This window comes from Vulpes lagopus, chromosome 3, assembly GCF_018345385.1.
Source record: "Vulpes lagopus strain Blue_001 chromosome 3, ASM1834538v1, whole genome shotgun sequence".
Lineage (NCBI taxonomy): Eukaryota > Metazoa > Chordata > Mammalia > Carnivora > Canidae > Vulpes > Vulpes lagopus.
Genome location: NC_054826.1, coordinates 117444828 through 117461253, shown reverse-complemented (window position 1 = coordinate 117461253; position 16426 = coordinate 117444828). Strand labels below are relative to the sequence as shown.

At 38.2% G+C, this 16426-nt stretch overlaps 1 protein-coding gene and 1 non-coding gene across 7 annotated transcripts in view; both read right to left on the bottom strand.

The window, feature by feature from the left end:
• PDXDC1 (pyridoxal dependent decarboxylase domain containing 1) overlaps positions 1 to 16426 on the bottom strand; it is a 52723-nt gene that overhangs the window by 27338 nt on the left and 8959 nt on the right. For 3 of the 6 annotated variants that reach the window (XM_041749901.1, XM_041749899.1, XM_041749904.1), the window contains 5 exons: positions 8953 to 9026; positions 8337 to 8402; positions 6313 to 6393; positions 4005 to 4151; positions 2465 to 2654 (listed from right to left, as the gene is read on the bottom strand). In XM_041749901.1, the coding sequence (XP_041605835.1) occupies positions 2465 to 2654; positions 4005 to 4151; positions 6313 to 6393; positions 8337 to 8402; positions 8953 to 9002 (534 nt within the window). In that variant the 5' untranslated portion in view covers positions 9003 to 9026. Of the gene's footprint in view, positions 1 to 2464; positions 2655 to 4004; positions 4152 to 6312; positions 6394 to 8336; positions 8403 to 8877; positions 9027 to 16426 lie in introns of those variants that run through there. The other 3 variants (XM_041749902.1, XM_041749900.1, XM_041749903.1) reach the window with 2 other exon arrangements.
• LOC121488541 lies at positions 5550 to 5620 on the bottom strand. The gene has a single exon (XR_005987155.1). It is a non-coding gene; the product is annotated as a small nucleolar RNA SNORD45 (small nucleolar RNA).

Below are 16426 nucleotides of genomic sequence, written 5' to 3'. Positions count from 1 at the left end.
TTTTTTTTTAAGATTTTATTTATTTATGAGAGAGAGGGAGGAAGGGGCAGAGACACAGGCAGAGGGAGAAGCAGGCTCCATGCAGGGAGCCCGACATGGGACTCGATCCTGGGACTCCAGGATCACGCCCTGGGACCCCAGGATCACACCCTGGGCTAAAGGTGGTGCTAAACCGCTGAGCCATCTGGGCTGCCTGGAGCTGAGATTCTTAAGAAAATACAGACAATATAATATTCTCTGTGTCAATGAAATGAATAATTATCAATTCATGCTCTGAATGAGTAACTATCTTTTTTATACTCTAGAATATCCCAAAAAACAAAAACACGTTTCCAAACCAAGAAACAATCAAGCTCTAAGCATTTTGGGAGATAATTTAGGATCCTTCCTCCAAGCATTAGTGATAAATAACACAGCAAAAGGCATTCAAAGAAGAGTATCTCATTTATGGATCCACCCACTCCTAAAAAGGAATAAATATGGATTAGCAGATGTACATTTCTTAAAGAAATGAAGTCAGTGTTATGAATGAAGAGAGTAATCATCAAATAAATTTTATATTCTTTATTTTTAGCTTCCAAATCCTTGAAGAATTTATAGTTTTAGAAACTTTTAAACAGTTGCAGCATATTGTTCTGTGTAACTAAGACTTGGTAGCACCATTTTGAGACCAAAAACTTAATGAGCACTGTATGCACACTTTATTTCCCTTGAAGGATTTTCTTTTTAAATTATGAAATAAAACCCAAGTAAGATACACAACAAAAATTACAGAAGATAAAGGTGAAAATGCCCTACCACCCCATACGCCATCACTCCACCACTGTTAACAGGTTAGTATAAAACCTTCTAAATATTTTCTAAGTATTTATATAAAATTTTTTTAGGTATGAAAAACATACACATATGCACTTTCTTTTTTAAAAGTAAGCTCTGCGCCCAATGTGGGGCTTAAACTCATGGCTCCAAGATCAAGAGCTGCGTGCTCCTCTGACTGAACCAGTCAGGCGCCCTACACAAATAAACATTTTCAAAAACATGAATATGACCATCTTATATATATATACTATCCTGCCATCTGCCTTTCTCACTTAACAAAATACCTTCATACAGTAAAAGCTCTACACCCAGGGTGAAGCCGGCACTCAGGACTCGAGATCAAGAGTTGCATACTCTTGCGACTGAGCCAGCCAGGCACACCCCCACCCCCACCCATCTTTTAAAGATTGGACTCTTGCCTCAAGACAGCTATGGGTCCATAAGAACCTGGCTTGCAGTAGGTACTTAATAAGTAACTTGTTCCAGCTTTCTGTAAGGATATTATAAATCTCATTCTGTACACACTCAAAAAGAGGACATAAGGGGAACTGTGTGGCTCAATCGGTTACGCATCTGACTCCTGGTTTCGGCTCAGGTCATAATCTCAGGGTCCTGAAATTGAGACCCGTGTCAGATTCCGCAGTGTGAAGTCCGCTAGTCTCTCCTCGTCTCATAACTAAATAAAATCTTAAAAAAAAAAAAAGAGACATAATTTCTTGTCATCAGTGATCATAGCTCATAATCAACTTAAGTCCCTGAGTTTCCCCCATGTATCTCCCCAGGACTCCTCCATCTTACAAAAAACAAAAACCCTCTAATCCTATGGGTTTTGCCTTAAAGCAGTCTTGGCCAAGAGGCTGAACATTTTTTTTGTAGCCCTTTAATTGGGCTACATGTACCATGAACTTCAAAAATGGTAATGCTCTTTGATCCTATAATTCTAGATAGACTCTGAAAATCCATCTAACAAATATAATCTAGAAAATAATTTCTAAATATAAACAAAGCTTGGAGAAAAAAAAATGTTGACTCTCTCTCTACACACACACACACACACACTTAAGGGGTGCCTGGGAGGCTCAGCTGGTTAAGCATCCAACTCTTGATTTTTGCTCATGGCATGATCTCAGGGGTGTGAAATTGAGCCCTGTATTATGCTACACACTGAGCATGGAGCCTGCTTAAGATTCTCTGGGGCACCTGGGTGGCTTAGTGGTTGAGTACCCACCTTTGGTTCAGGTAATGATCCTGAGGTCCTAGGATTGAGTACCGCATCAGGCTCCCCGCAGGGACCCTGCTTCTCCTTCTGCCTATGTCTCTGCCTCTGTATCTCTCATGAATAAATAAAATCTTAAAAAAAAAAAAATTCTCTCCCTCTCCCCTTTATCCTGTTTGTGTGTGCACTAACATACATACACACACACACATATATATATATATAGTGAATATATATATTCACATAGATGTATATATACATCTGAAAATTCATTAATATACATTTATATATTTTCTGGTAATGACCAAACATATTGTTTCTTTTCATTTGAAAAGAACTGCAGCTAAAGACACAGGTCTACATATTTTATAAAGTTTCAGGACAGACAAAATACAAGTACTTTAAAATATCCACTATATACCACATTACCTGATTACAAAGGTACTGGCCCAGGCCAGGCCTAGCAGCAGCACTAAGATATATAACAGGTTTCTTGTTATATAACACATTGAATCCATCAACTACAAAGTCTTCATAACGAGAATGAATAGCAAGCCTACAGATCTTTGCAAGTCCTTCTCTTTCTTCTTCGTGGAAATAAGCGCAGCCATTTTCATACCTGTTAAGAGACAGCCATATATCAATACAGTCTTATCTTATGTTAACTCTCATTTTACAATCCTGGAAGTAATTCTTTTCTTAACCTAGAAATTGTCATCTAGAATAGTCAAAAAAGATAGGGATCACCCTCAGTCTCTTAGATGGCCGACTTTACCCTAGAGCTGGAGGTTATAAAGAATAGAGCCTGGGTGGCTCAGTCTGTTGAATGTCCAACTCTTGATTTTGACTCAGGTCATGATCTTAGAATCCTGAGATCAAGCCATTCATTGAGCTACCTGCCCAGCAAGGAGTAAGCTTGTCTCCCTTTCTCTCTACCCCTCACCCTGTTTGCTTGCTCTCTTTCAAATAAACAAACCTTAAAAAAAAAAAAAGAAAAAAAAAAAAACAGAACAGAGGCAATGATCCTTCATCCATACTCAACTCCACAGAGAGCAGAAATCATAAGAAACAGTAGAGGACAGGAGTTCTTCAGATATAAAAAGGCTGAAATCATGGTTCTGGCTTATTCTACAAGAAGTCCAGTACTAGATAACACAATTGAGGTTCTTAGTTTCAGCCCTAAAACATCCAAAGTAAATAAAATTGTCAAAAATGCTAATCAGCCTAACTTTTGCTTTCACTATTATCTGCCTGGGCCAAATTACTCTTCTCAGTCTGCTAGAGAAATAAGGAGAGAGAATTTCAATTTCAGGTGGTAGACTTTTATTAAAATAGAAGAAAATTTCTCCTTTGCAATACAGTTAGGCAAACTTAGACTCTCGCCAAGCCAACCTCGTTCCCAACTTCTGAAAGTGAGTCTCTCAAGATAAATCTTCCAGGACTAGGCAGACATTCCTTTTCTTTAAAAGTAACAGCATAAACACAAAAATACCCTTGGTCCTCTGTCTTCTACTGAATCCCTACCTGCTATAATTATAATAATGCCAACATTATCACAGCATAAAGCAAATTTCAATTTCATAACACACATCCAACTTTCTTATAGCAGCATTTCCTTTCCACTAAAGCACAAGCTAATACTTTGATTAAAAATACTTGAAGCATTTTCCTGCTCTGTATCTTCTATCAACATATGCCAAGCAGGAATCCTAAAAATAAGTAACTCTGACATTATCCAAACTACATGTGCTTATGTTCTTGTCTCTTGGCATATGCTAATTCTTTCACTCATTTAATCTTCATAACAATACCATGACATAGATATTCCTGTTATCCCCACTTAATAGATAAGGAAACTGAGACATTCAGAGATTAAGCAACCCTTCAAGAGGAAAGGGAAGAGGCAGACATTAACTTAGGTAGCACAGCTCCAGAAAACAGTCTGTACCCAACTCATAAATGTCCTTACCTGAAAATTCTGCATAGCCATAAGGTAGTGTCTGAAAGTATCCTGGTCGTAAGTTTTCTAAGCTTCTCTTTGTCCAGAGTTGAAATATAAGCTCCCAGACTATGCCCCAGCAAAGCTATATGACCTTGTTCTCCAATATTCTGGATTCTGTTAATTAAAATCAGTTATATTAAAAGAGTATTCAAAATATGAATAAAGCAATAAAACAAAACCTAGAGACACAGTATTTCCACAGAGATCTGTCAGACTTGAAATCCATTTAATGGCCTAGGAGGTAAAAATGCAAATAAATCTAGAAAATTCATGTAACAAAGTACTGACAATCTGGGGAAGAAAAATATTTTAAAAATTCAGGTCCTAGGAGGTATTTATTTTTTATTTTTATTTTTTTTTTCAATTTTTATTTATTTATTTATGATAGTCACAGAGAGAGGCAGAGACATAGGCAGATGGAGAAGCAGGTTCCATGCACCGGGAGCCCGACGTGGGATTTGATCCCGGGTCTCCAGGATCGCGCCCTGGGCGAAAGGCAGGCGCTAAACCGCTGCGCCACCCAGGGATCCCCCTAGGAGGTATTGATGCTTTTTATTGAATATCTACTAAATATACAAACTGTGAATAATTTTCTCCTCCCCCCCCATTTTTAAAAATTAAATGCCAGCTGTAAAAACCATGGAGTGTAGAGCTGAGATACATTGGGCAGAAAATAATTTTTAAAAAAATCATTAGATGAAGATCAATTCCCTGCATTGAACAGCTGTTTATAACAATACAGCAAATTCAAGGGGAACCAAGTATCATTTTATGCATAATTAAAATAGAAGGACTAATTTCTCTTATAAGAGAAAGTGCAAATCGGTAAGAGTAAGACCAAAAAATTGGACAGGATACAGGGCAAGGGATATATTTCACAGAAAAGGAAATATAAATGAGCCTTAAAACACGTAAAAAAAGACACTTAAACTGATTCATAAGAAAAATGCAGTCTAAAATTGTGCTGAAATATAATTTCTAACCTTGCAGACTGGCAACAGTCCTTAAGTCAGCTAAGAGCCTTGCAGGGAAAGGTATGGGGAAAGAGACTCTCTCATGCACTGTTGGTGGGGCTGTAAACTGGCAAAATTCCACGGTGGGAAATTTGGCAGTATCTATCAAAATTACAAATACACAAACTATCTAGCCTAGAAACCCCACTTTTAGGACTAATCTCCAGAAACACTTGCTTGTGTGATAAATGACACATGTACATAGTTACTGGCTGTAGCAATGTTTGCAACAGTAAACATGAACAGGAGACTATTAAATAAAATATGGTTCATACATCCAAAGTGAAACTGTCTCTTACAAAAGAAAGGCCCTTGTGTACTGATAAGTGATGAACTCTAAGACCTAAATGAAAAAAGCAAGGTAGAGAAAAACACAGTATTCACATAATAGAGGGAATGTAGACATTTTGCTTGTGTATACATACACATAAAGTATCTCTGAAGAATACACAAGAACAAGCTAGCAGGGAGGAATATGAAAGAAATTCCGCTTTTCATCCAAGTCCTCTGTAATTTTAGAATTTACATCAACTTTAGGTTTAGGTAACACATAGCATCACATCACTGACTGAAAATTGCCATTGTATACTCTTTTATTTTTTGAAATTTGAAAAGGGGAGAAAAAGTATTACTTAGTCCAAAAAAAAAAAAATTTAAATTTGGGATGCCTGGGTGGCTCAGTGGTTGAGCTTCTGTCTTCGACTCAGGGCATGATCCTAAAGTCCCACACTGGGCTCCCTGGATGGATTCTGCTTCTCCGTCTGCCTGTGCCTCTGCCTCTCTCTCTGTGTCTCTCATGAATAAATAAAATCTTTAAAGAAAATTAAATTTAAGACAATTAACCACGAAACTAAAGAAATAGCTGAATTAAAGGAATAAAAATAAATGGATGATTCACAGACATGGACTGCCACCAAGAGATTCAGCTGTGGCAATTCCTAGCAGTTCGAACTGGAAGCATGAAGCAGAAGCCACCACCAGCAGCATAGCACACAGCAGTTATTTCATTCTTTGGTCCTTTTGCCAGCCTCTCTCTAAGACACAAAGCCAAGATATTACAGGGTTGAGTTTTAGTGAGTGAAATATGTTACCTAAAATCTATTAAATGTCTCTCTGAAAAGGAAAAATGAACATTTTTAATACCACATATAACTCTGAATGAAACGTAGCTCTCTGTTTTGGCAACCTGTAAGAATGCAATCACTATCAAAATTAAGAACACATATACTTTCAAAGAGAAGCTGCCAACCGTCCCTCATTACCGGGTACTCTGGGGCTCCTCATCTTCATCTCCATGCATCAGATTCTGAACTAACTGGAGGATGCTCACCATGTCTTGTCCACTGCAGAATAAAAAGAGAGCTGACGGACAGGTGGAAATAGCACACATCCCTTACCACTCTATTTCCTTCATTTAAACTAGCTTTGATCAGTTTTTTTAATTGAGAAAGAATGTGCTTGAGATACATGAGACATCTTTTAAAAGCAAACCTCAAATTAACTCAATTCTCATTATAACTATGTAAGTATTAAATCTTCTACCTAAACACGAGATTGATTTCTGAAATTTCACTAATATTACTTCAGCACCGTTTCTCTACCAGTTCATTTGAATCCAAGCAGAATGTTAAATAAGCATATCAAAAAAAAAAAAAAAACAAAATAGTCTTTTTAAGATCCTAGAAGGTCAAAGAAGCAGCAAGAATACTCCAATGCCACTGGTATGACTAGTCTCCTTTCACACAGGAGTCTTGTCTGGTTGTTCTAAGGAGACTTAAAGGTGTAATGCAAGCATCCTTTATCACCATGTCTTCCCCAAGCAGGGAAACTGGAGATCTGCTTAGATTGCAAACAGATTTTCCTCTATCCAAGATACATTATTACATGAGGAGCTGAAAACTTACAAGAATGTGAACAGCTAAAGTAGTAAGCAATGGCAAGGCAACTTGTAATAATGTAATGTAAAAATATTATCACTTCATTAAGGGGAATGTGACAAAAAGTTCTTTTGAAAAAGCAGCACTGTCAAAACAATGCCCCAATACCCAATCTTCTCAAGGTACTGACCTCCATGTGAGAGGGGCTCTGGCCCTTGGACTTTGTGAAGAGAGTTGGTGCTAGTGACGTGACCTTGAGCAAGCTGCTGAAACTCACTAAGCCCTCACACCACAGAATTGTGAGGACACAAGGAGTGCACGAAAAACGTTTAATGCTGTGCCTGACAAAGCACCATTTCTGAGATGTTGGCTGTCAGCTTTATTAAGTATGACTACTCCTGACATGTGGCTTTAATTCCCTCCCATGTTCCTGTTGGTATCTCTTCTAGGGAAACTTCCGTGGGATTAGTAGAACCCCTTTCTTCCCCTCCAGAGGTCTGGGAAGAAAGGACTGATAGGATTTGGTTCATGCTCTCAGCTTGGAACCTGCTTCACATCTAGAGGGCTTCAAATCAGCACCATTCAGGCTAAAAGCAGGAGTGCCTATCTTAAGATATCAGTATCTGGGTGTGTTAGATAGGACACTTATATTGACACAGTGTGATCCTTCCTCCACACTTCTCTTTTGCAACATTGTATTATATTCATATTCAGGTCAAAGGACAATTTAAGGGAGTTGTACTATTTACCTATGTGCAGTTTCCTGGTTATAAAAGAAGAAAGAAGAAAGAAGAAAAGAAAGAAAAAGAAAGAAAGAAAGAAAGCTTGAGGGAAGCTGGGCTAGGACTTTAATTCCAGACTGAGTGCTAACATCCTGTAAACATTTTAGTTACACACCTACTTATTTTTCTGATATTTTCCCTGCTAGCTTAAACCACACACTTGACAGATTTTCTTTAGTTGCCAAAAATAAATAATCACTCTGCTACAAATGATCAAAGTTGACATTTTCATCGTACTGTAGTATTATAAAAATGTTCAATCTTATCAAATTAATATATCTCTCACTATAAAACATAGTCTACTGAATAGATTACAGGTTTCAGGGATGAACTAAATATGATAGTTGAGATATAATTATAAGTTTGCGCATTGCTTTGAGTCATGGGTTTGCTAAATTCTGAATGGGAAATTAAATTCTGAAGAGGAAAGGGGTAGCAGTATTGTAGATTCAGAATTATCACCAACTAGCCAATGGCATTCCAGTTTTCTGATGTTACACTGCACAGGACTCTCAAGTTGCTTTATGCTTATCATAACTAAAATTATCAATCAACAATGGTTTGAAAATCTTGATTTAAAAAAAACACATACCCTAACTAAAAGTATGTATCTTCATTGCCACTTACCTGCCTTGGAGTGGCCCTGGAATATCTCCTGATACCAGCTTCTTTCCATTTTCCTCCTCTGTTCTTCTAATTTAAAGAAAATAAAAAAACTATTTGTTCTATCTTATCAAATTTCTAATATTTGAACATGCAAGCATGTGACAATGTTGCCTCGAACCTCTTAGTAATGTAGTGATGTAGGATTTGAAACACATTCATCACATCTTTTCCCCCATCCCTGTCGCCCTAGCCCCTAGCTTGGTTCGGGATAGTTTGAATTTCAGGAAAAGAACGTGAAAAAAAAAATAACACTTTAACCATTTCTTGGTTAGCTGATGCTCTATAATGACCTAAACATACAGTAAGAAGTACTTATAGAATTCAAATCAATATATTAAGTTAAATAAAACTCTTCATAGGCAGAACTGAAAATTTTAAGTTCAGCTCCTCGATTTCAAAATCTTTTAATCACAAAGTACCTTCTACCTAAAACAAACACCATCTTTAAAGTCAGACGAAACTAAGCTAAGCGTGACATTGTGAAACCAAGAGGTGTTTTTACCAGCAGGAAACCAGTGCCACCAGCTTCACAACAGGCTGAACACGTTTAATAGGGTCACTTCTGTTCCAGGCTCACCTCTGACTGTCCTCTAGCATCTTCATGGCCTCCTTTAAGTTTTTTCCCATCTCAGCTAATGTAGGGTCTGCTATCTGGGAAACAAATCGAAAAAGGTTAAATTGTAATAATCCTGTACTATTTCTGCAAAATAATTCATCAAGAAAAATTAAACTCCAGTCCTTTTTCTTCTGGATTCATTATAAAACACATGAATTTATTATAAAGTACATGTTTTAAAGGTTCTCTATTTTCGTTATATTTTTTAAAAATATTTTTATTTATTTTAGAAGGAGGGAGAGACAGCGCATGCATGTGTGCATACAAATGGGGTGAGGGGCAGAGAGAGAAAGAATCCCAAACAGACTCCACACTGAGCATAGAGCCCAACTCAGGGCTCTATCTCATGACCCTGAGATCATGACTTCAGCTGAAACCAAGAGTCAGACACCTAACCAACTGACCCACCCAGGCACCCCTCAAGTACATCTGATTTTGAAATTCTAAAGTACAAACATGCAATGTAAAAAAAGTCCACCAGTCTCCCTCCCCAGGGGAAGCTGCTCAAGATTGACATGTTTCTTTCCAAATTCTCACTTTACTCCTGCATGCCCTGCAACGTGTTTTCTACTTTATAGTGAATATGGCTCCATGTCAGTATACATGCACTTCATTTGTAGTATTAACACCAGATTCCACTCTACGGATGTAACATTATTTACAGACTTCAATGAATGCTAGATTATTCCCATTTTACATTCTTAGAGGCAAGGTTCAGAAAAGTAGGTATGCTATTTGTTTTACTGCTGTAGTAGGCTGAAAAATGGCCTCTCCAAAGATATTCACTTCATAATGCCCTGGAACTTGTGAATGTTACCTTGTACAGCAGAGTCTTTGCAGATGTGATTAAAGATCCTGAGATGTAAGATTACTCTGAATTGTGCAGGTGAGCTCTAAACGTAGCCACGTGTATCCAGGTAAGAGAGAAGCAGGAGGAGACTACTCTTGCATGCACGCGCACGCACGCACACATAGACACACAGAAGGCCACATGAGGACAGAGCGGAAAGAGGTCTGAAGGTGGTGCTGGCCTCAAAAATCAGCGATGGGGCCATGAACTCAGGAATGTGTGTGGACAGGCAATATAAATTGGCATAAGAAAGGAAAGACTCTCCTCTCCCCTGGAACCTCTGCAGGGAGTTTAGCCTGGCCAACACCTCGATTGCAGCTCAGTGATACAGATTTCAAACTTCTAGCCTCCAGAACTGTGGGAAAATCACTTCCATATTTTCAGTTTGTGCTAATTTGTCACAGTCGCCCCAGAAAACTAATACCCTCATAAATCTGGAAGTAAGGGGCGCCTGGGTAGTTCAGTGGTTGAGCATCTGCCTTTGGCTCTGGTCATGATCCCGGGTCCTGGGAATGAGTACCGCATTGGGCTTCCTGCAGGGAGCCTGCTTCTCCCTCTGCCTATGTCTCTGCCTCTCTTGGTGTCTCTCATGAATAAATAAATCTTAAAAACAAACAAACAAACCTGGAAGTGATTCCATACACTCTGGAAGCTTACACAGCTGGTCATAGTGATTGGCACCAGAGAAGGGAACTGGAAGGATGGGCATCAGATCAAATCTGTTTCAGCTCACATCTTTTTGTTCTTTTCGGATTTTGGTACCAAGTATACTTCTATCTCCCATTCAAAAAAAGAAATGCTTAAAAATCTTACAAAATTCAACACACAAACTCTTTTCCCTTTTTCTTATTAACCTCGTTAGCAATCTTAAGGCAGACAATCTGGTCATCCTGAACTTCTTTACGAGTTGGGTTATAAATAGTTATAAAGGCTTTCTTATGTTCCCTTCTAACTCTTCAAGTGTACTTCAAGTGTATTTAATGCTCTTTTTCCTTCAGACTGCTTATTACACCTCATCATAATTATATGGAGTAAGTGTACAATAGGTTATATTACAGTTGGTATTGCAGTATCTCTTCAAAATTGTTTTTTTAAGAGAAGGAGAGGGAGAGAATCTTAAGTAGGCTCCATGCCCAACGCAGGGCTTGATCTCACAACCCTGAGATTGTGAGCTGAGCCAAAATCAAGAGTCAGATGCTTGCTGAACTGACAGAGCCACCCAGTTACACCTCTCCTCAATTTTTTTTTTAAGAAATGCTACTCAGTTTATCAATTTTAATATGAAAAAATGTTAATTCTGGAAGGGACCTTAGGGACTAATCCAGGGATTTTCCACTTGTGTTCTTCTGAGTCTTAAGACTCGTGGGAAGAACTTTGGGAAAGTACGGTTAGGTAGGCAATTGGGGCTTTTAGCTCTCTGCCCCTCAGCAGATCTGTTCTGTAACAGTAAGAGTTTTAACTTTCACTTGTAGAAGCAATCATTGAACGGAAGAAGAGTAAGTATAGGACGTAAACCTCCGGCCTACCATTTGAGAACTGAAGAAACTAAGATTCAGAGAGGTAAAGTGACTGGCCTAACGTCACAGAGCTAACAGGTCACATAACAGTGCCAGAACTCTCTGGCTTCCTGACTCCTGTTTCTAACTTTTCTATTACATCACACTGACTCCCAAAAGGGATTACAAAATAACCATGTAGCCACATCCAATACAATTTACACAAGACAGAAAAATCATTTTAAAACTGGTGTTTCCAATAAAATTCAAAATTTAAATGTAATCATGAGATGGGTTAGTAAGTAATCTCAAATGGTCTCTGTGTTCATAGCTAAGGAGTATGAGCAGAATGAGGAACAGATAATGGACAAGAGAATGTGTCTGAACTCCTCAGTCTACTGGTCATGTTCCTCATTATCCTCATCCCTGTGACCCTCCAGGGTGTTCCCAATCATCTGGCCAAATGAAAAGATAAACACTTCTGCTTGATCAACCACACTTCCATATTTCATGCTTTTAACACTTGCCCTGAGATATCCTTCTGCTGTTTCTCTCTCTAGCTATTAAATCACAATTCAATACTTCCAAGAAACTTTGGTGGATAAAACTACTTCACTCTGTTCTATTCTCTTTAAAGATATCAATATCGGGACACCTGGGTGGCTCAGTGGTTGAGCATCTGCCTTTGGCCCAGGGTGTGATCCTGGAGTCCCAGGATCGAGTCCCACATAAGGCTCCCTCTATGGGGCCTGCTTCTCTCTCTGCCTATGTGTCTACCTCTCTGTCTCTCATGAATAAATAAACTCTTCAAAAAAAATTAAAAACAAATTTATTTTAAAAAAAGATACCATTATTATTCTTGCTAACCCAAAGAATCTGGACCTGTTGCCTGACAAAAAGGATTGTATTTATGGGGACAATAGAACAGAATACTTGAAACTGGGGCCATCCTAATATGCAATTGCCCTTTATCCTTACGATTCTTTACATCCTGTACTGCAAGTTGTTTTAGAGATGATCTTTCCAATATTCTCTCCAATTAGATTATAAGCTTCTTGAAGGCAGTAATTCAGACTCCTACTAATTTTGACTGCTTTTGTAGGACTAGGAGTCTCAAGTCAGCTTGATTCTTGCTTGAGCTGTCATGTTACCTCTGAAACCGCTTAGGAAAGCACAGCATAATGGGCATCAACATAGTGACTCTAAGTGCAACACAGCTGACGTTTCCTATAGGACTCAACATACTTTTTCAGCTAAGAGTAGACAAAAACAGTTGACTTCGTTTAGAATTCACTTCTTAGGAACAGTACTAATTTTTAAACACCAGAATTCATATGTGATGGTGAGATGCTCACATTGTGAAAGGCAGGAGGAAAATGCAGCTTTGTATTCCCCCATTTGAGTCTCTCTCTACAGAGCACATGCTCATTGAGATGAACGGCTTATATTTAAATTGTTCTGGCTCCTCCTCTCTTTTAGGAAGTGGAGGGTGGAGCAGGTGGCACAAAGTGGGTGGCTAGGGAAAATAACATTTATAGTTAACTTCCAGTAAATTAAATGTGAATATGATGGGACTGGCAATGCAACAGACCCTCAAGGGGTTGTGTTAAATGGATAAATCCAAAATACAAAATGTTATCCAGCTGCAGGATACTACTACACTCTGTCAAGGAACGCTCTAAGAATAATGTATATTTGTTAATCAGTTCCCTAAAACTAAAAACCATGCCTCCAGAGGCTTCAAGTGAGGGCAGCCGTGATTATCTTATTCACATTTCATATCCTCCATAACTGTTACAGTGCCAGGCAAGGCAGTTGTGTGGTAAATGTTAATAAACAACAGCAGGGTAACAGCCAGATACAAACCTAAATGAGTAAAAGGTTAAGCTTGTATAAAGACATCTATTATTCAGTATTTAGATAGAGATTGTCTCAGGATTTTGAGGGGAAAAAATAGTACCTGTGCTGGGTTCCTAGGGAATGTCCTATTTTTTTTTTTTTAATTCCTTAGCACCAATACAGGGTCTAGCACAGGAAAAGGGCTCAATGAGATTTGTGATCCTTAATAATTACTAACAGTTATTATATTCCAGCCATTACGCTAATACTTTTATATGTATTACTTTCTGACTAACCCAAAGGCAGATAGTATGCTTTAGGGCCAGAATTTATTTTTTTATTTAAATTCAATTAATTAACATATAGTGTATTATTAGACTCAGAGGTAGAGTTCAGTGATTCATCAGTTGCATATAACACTCAGTGCTCATCATATCCCGTTCCCTCCTTAATGCCCATTACCCAGTTACCCCATCCCTCACCTCCCTCCCTGACTCCATCAACTCTCACTTTGTTTCCTGTGATTAAGAGCGTCTTATGGTTTGTCTCCCTCTCTGATTTTGTCTTGTTTTATTTTTCTCTCCATTCCCCACAATCCTGTTTTGTTTCTTAAATTCCTCATGAGTGAGATCATATAATTGCCTTTTTCTGATTTACTGTTTAGAATACCTTCTAATTTCATCTACATCGTTGCAAATGGCAAGATTTCATTTTTGATGGTTGAGTAGTATTCCACCGTGTATGTGTGTGTGTGTGTGTGTGTGTGTGCATGCGCGCGCGCACTACATCTTGTTTATCCATTCATCTGTCAAGGGACATTTGGGCTCTTTCCATAGTTTAGCTATTGTGGACATTGCTGCCAAAAACATCGGGGTGCAAATGTAGGGTCAGAATTTAAAACAAACCCTATACTACCCTAGAACCAGTGCTCTTAGCCACTAGGCAATACTGCTTTTCAATTTTATCAAATAAGTAAATAAAGCAATTCACACTTTGAAAAAGTCCTTTACTCAAAAGTCATAATTAGAGCTAAGCCCCCCCCCCCCTTAAAGTAGGCTTCACGTCCAGCAGGGAGCCCAAGGTGGAACTTGAATTTACAACCCAGAGATCAAGACCTGAACTGAGATCAAGAGTCGACTGAAACACCCAGGTGCCCCAGGCCTCACTTTAAAGATGATCCTTGCTTAATGTTTTCACCCAGATAAAAAGTATATCAGAATGCTCTCCCTATTGGTAAAATTTCACAGTGTCAACTAGATGACCAAAAACATACCATTTAACCCAGGGCATTTGCAAGAGTGAAAGGAAGCACCATTAACAATTAAGTCATGACAATAGTTATAAACTGAGACAGTTCTGGGCCAACCAGGATGTGCAGTTACCCTGGCCTCAACTAAAATGTTCACTCTAGAGCTCACGCCCTCATTCCACCTAGTAGAGTCCATGCAAATGTCTATGGTCCTGGCTGTCTGAGTTAAAAGTAAAATCAGAGACAACATATAATTTGCAAGTAGTGCACCTGAAGTGCAACTATTTCTAAGACTTCTTTTCCTACCAATAAACACATCTGAATACATTTTGAAATACATTTTGAAATCTTGAGTAAAGTGACCTGACTCAAAATCTGGAGCCTACCAGGAACAAATTCTGGAAAAAAGGTCCTTCTGTTAACAAAATGATCAACAGATTCCAACCATCCCTTTCGAGGCCAGCAGTCTTTAGCTATGTCTTTCCTACTGACCTTAAGCGAGCCAGTCCAGGTTGTGAAGTATGTGAATGTGGGGGTTTTCGGGTGCTTTTCTAGGAAAGAGAGCAGGTGGCTAACTCAGACTTCTGAGCTGGACACCTATGGGCTCTGCTCACCTTTGGTTGCTAAGCCTTAAAAAGGCTGCAGCAATCATACTGTCAAAAAAACCCAACCAAAACAGTGCAACAAAGCATTTATAAAGTGTGTATACCTAATCACAAAACCACTTTACACTTATTACTGAGGATTCAGAGACAGCTATTACAGTGTTAGTTATCAGACTGCAAATGTATAAATTATATTTCAGTTGTGGTTGATTCTGCTGTGTAATGAAATAGATTCAGTATTTTTGCTTCAATTATATTTAACAAAGATGCATGGTATGGCTTAATGCAATTTCAAAGCTAAGAAAAACCATTTGATTGTGTGGTAATTGTCACAGAACTGAAACAGCTAATTTTGTAAAACAAGCCCCACTATTTGTCATTTTATAAATTTTTTTAAAGATTTATGTATTCATGAGAGAGACACACAGAGAGAGTGAGTCAGAGACACAGGCAGAGGGAGAAGCAGGCTTCATGCTGGGAGCCCAACGTGGGACGGGATCCGGGATCTCCAGGATCACACCCTGGGCTGAAGGCGACACTAAACTGCTGAGCCACCTGGACTGCCCACCCCCCCTTTTAAAAAAGATTTTATTTATTTATTCATGAAAGACACACACACACACACACACACACACAGAGCATTTTATAAATATTTTTTAAGAGCCCATGTTTACACTAGTTGATTTTCATCACTTTCAGTCAGTGCAGAATATTAAAATATCCTGCCACTATCAAAAGAAGAAATATTACACTTATGATGTTACAATACCAATTAAAGTTCTCACAATTTAAATGTTAGAGGAGAAAACTCAAGAGTCAAATCCGAGGTAAAAACAGTAGAAGTAGTCAGGGAGTAATTCTCAAAAGTTTTCTAAAAGCTAGTAGGAAGTTCTAAATTTATCTGGAATAGGGCTGCATGGATTAGTGAAAAAAAAAAAATCACTTATTTTTGCTCTTGGCTAGAATTGTATCAACTCAGTATAAAGTAACACCAGTACTATTCCTACCCTTATTTGGAATACAACCTATTTATTATTTTGTTCTATTTAAGTTTTTAAAAACTGCTGGTAGTGACCTGCTAAATTGATCTGACATCCCATATACAGGATGTAACTTGTAGTACAGATGTTGGCAGTTATTAACAACCAAATAAACACTCATTTGTTAATAAAGTTCATTTACTAAGAAGTTGTTTATAACAACCTTTCAAAAATGGTAAGCTGTAGTAGAAAAACAACCATCTTAAGGCATAAAATTTGGGAACTATTGCTCTACAGTCATTTTTAAAATGTTCTCAGCTCTCAAGCATGCTTGATTGAGCTCTTGTATATATTTTTTTCAGTTGAACCAAGTATGAAAACAAAAATCATATATTTACTTTCACATGAATTAGGGG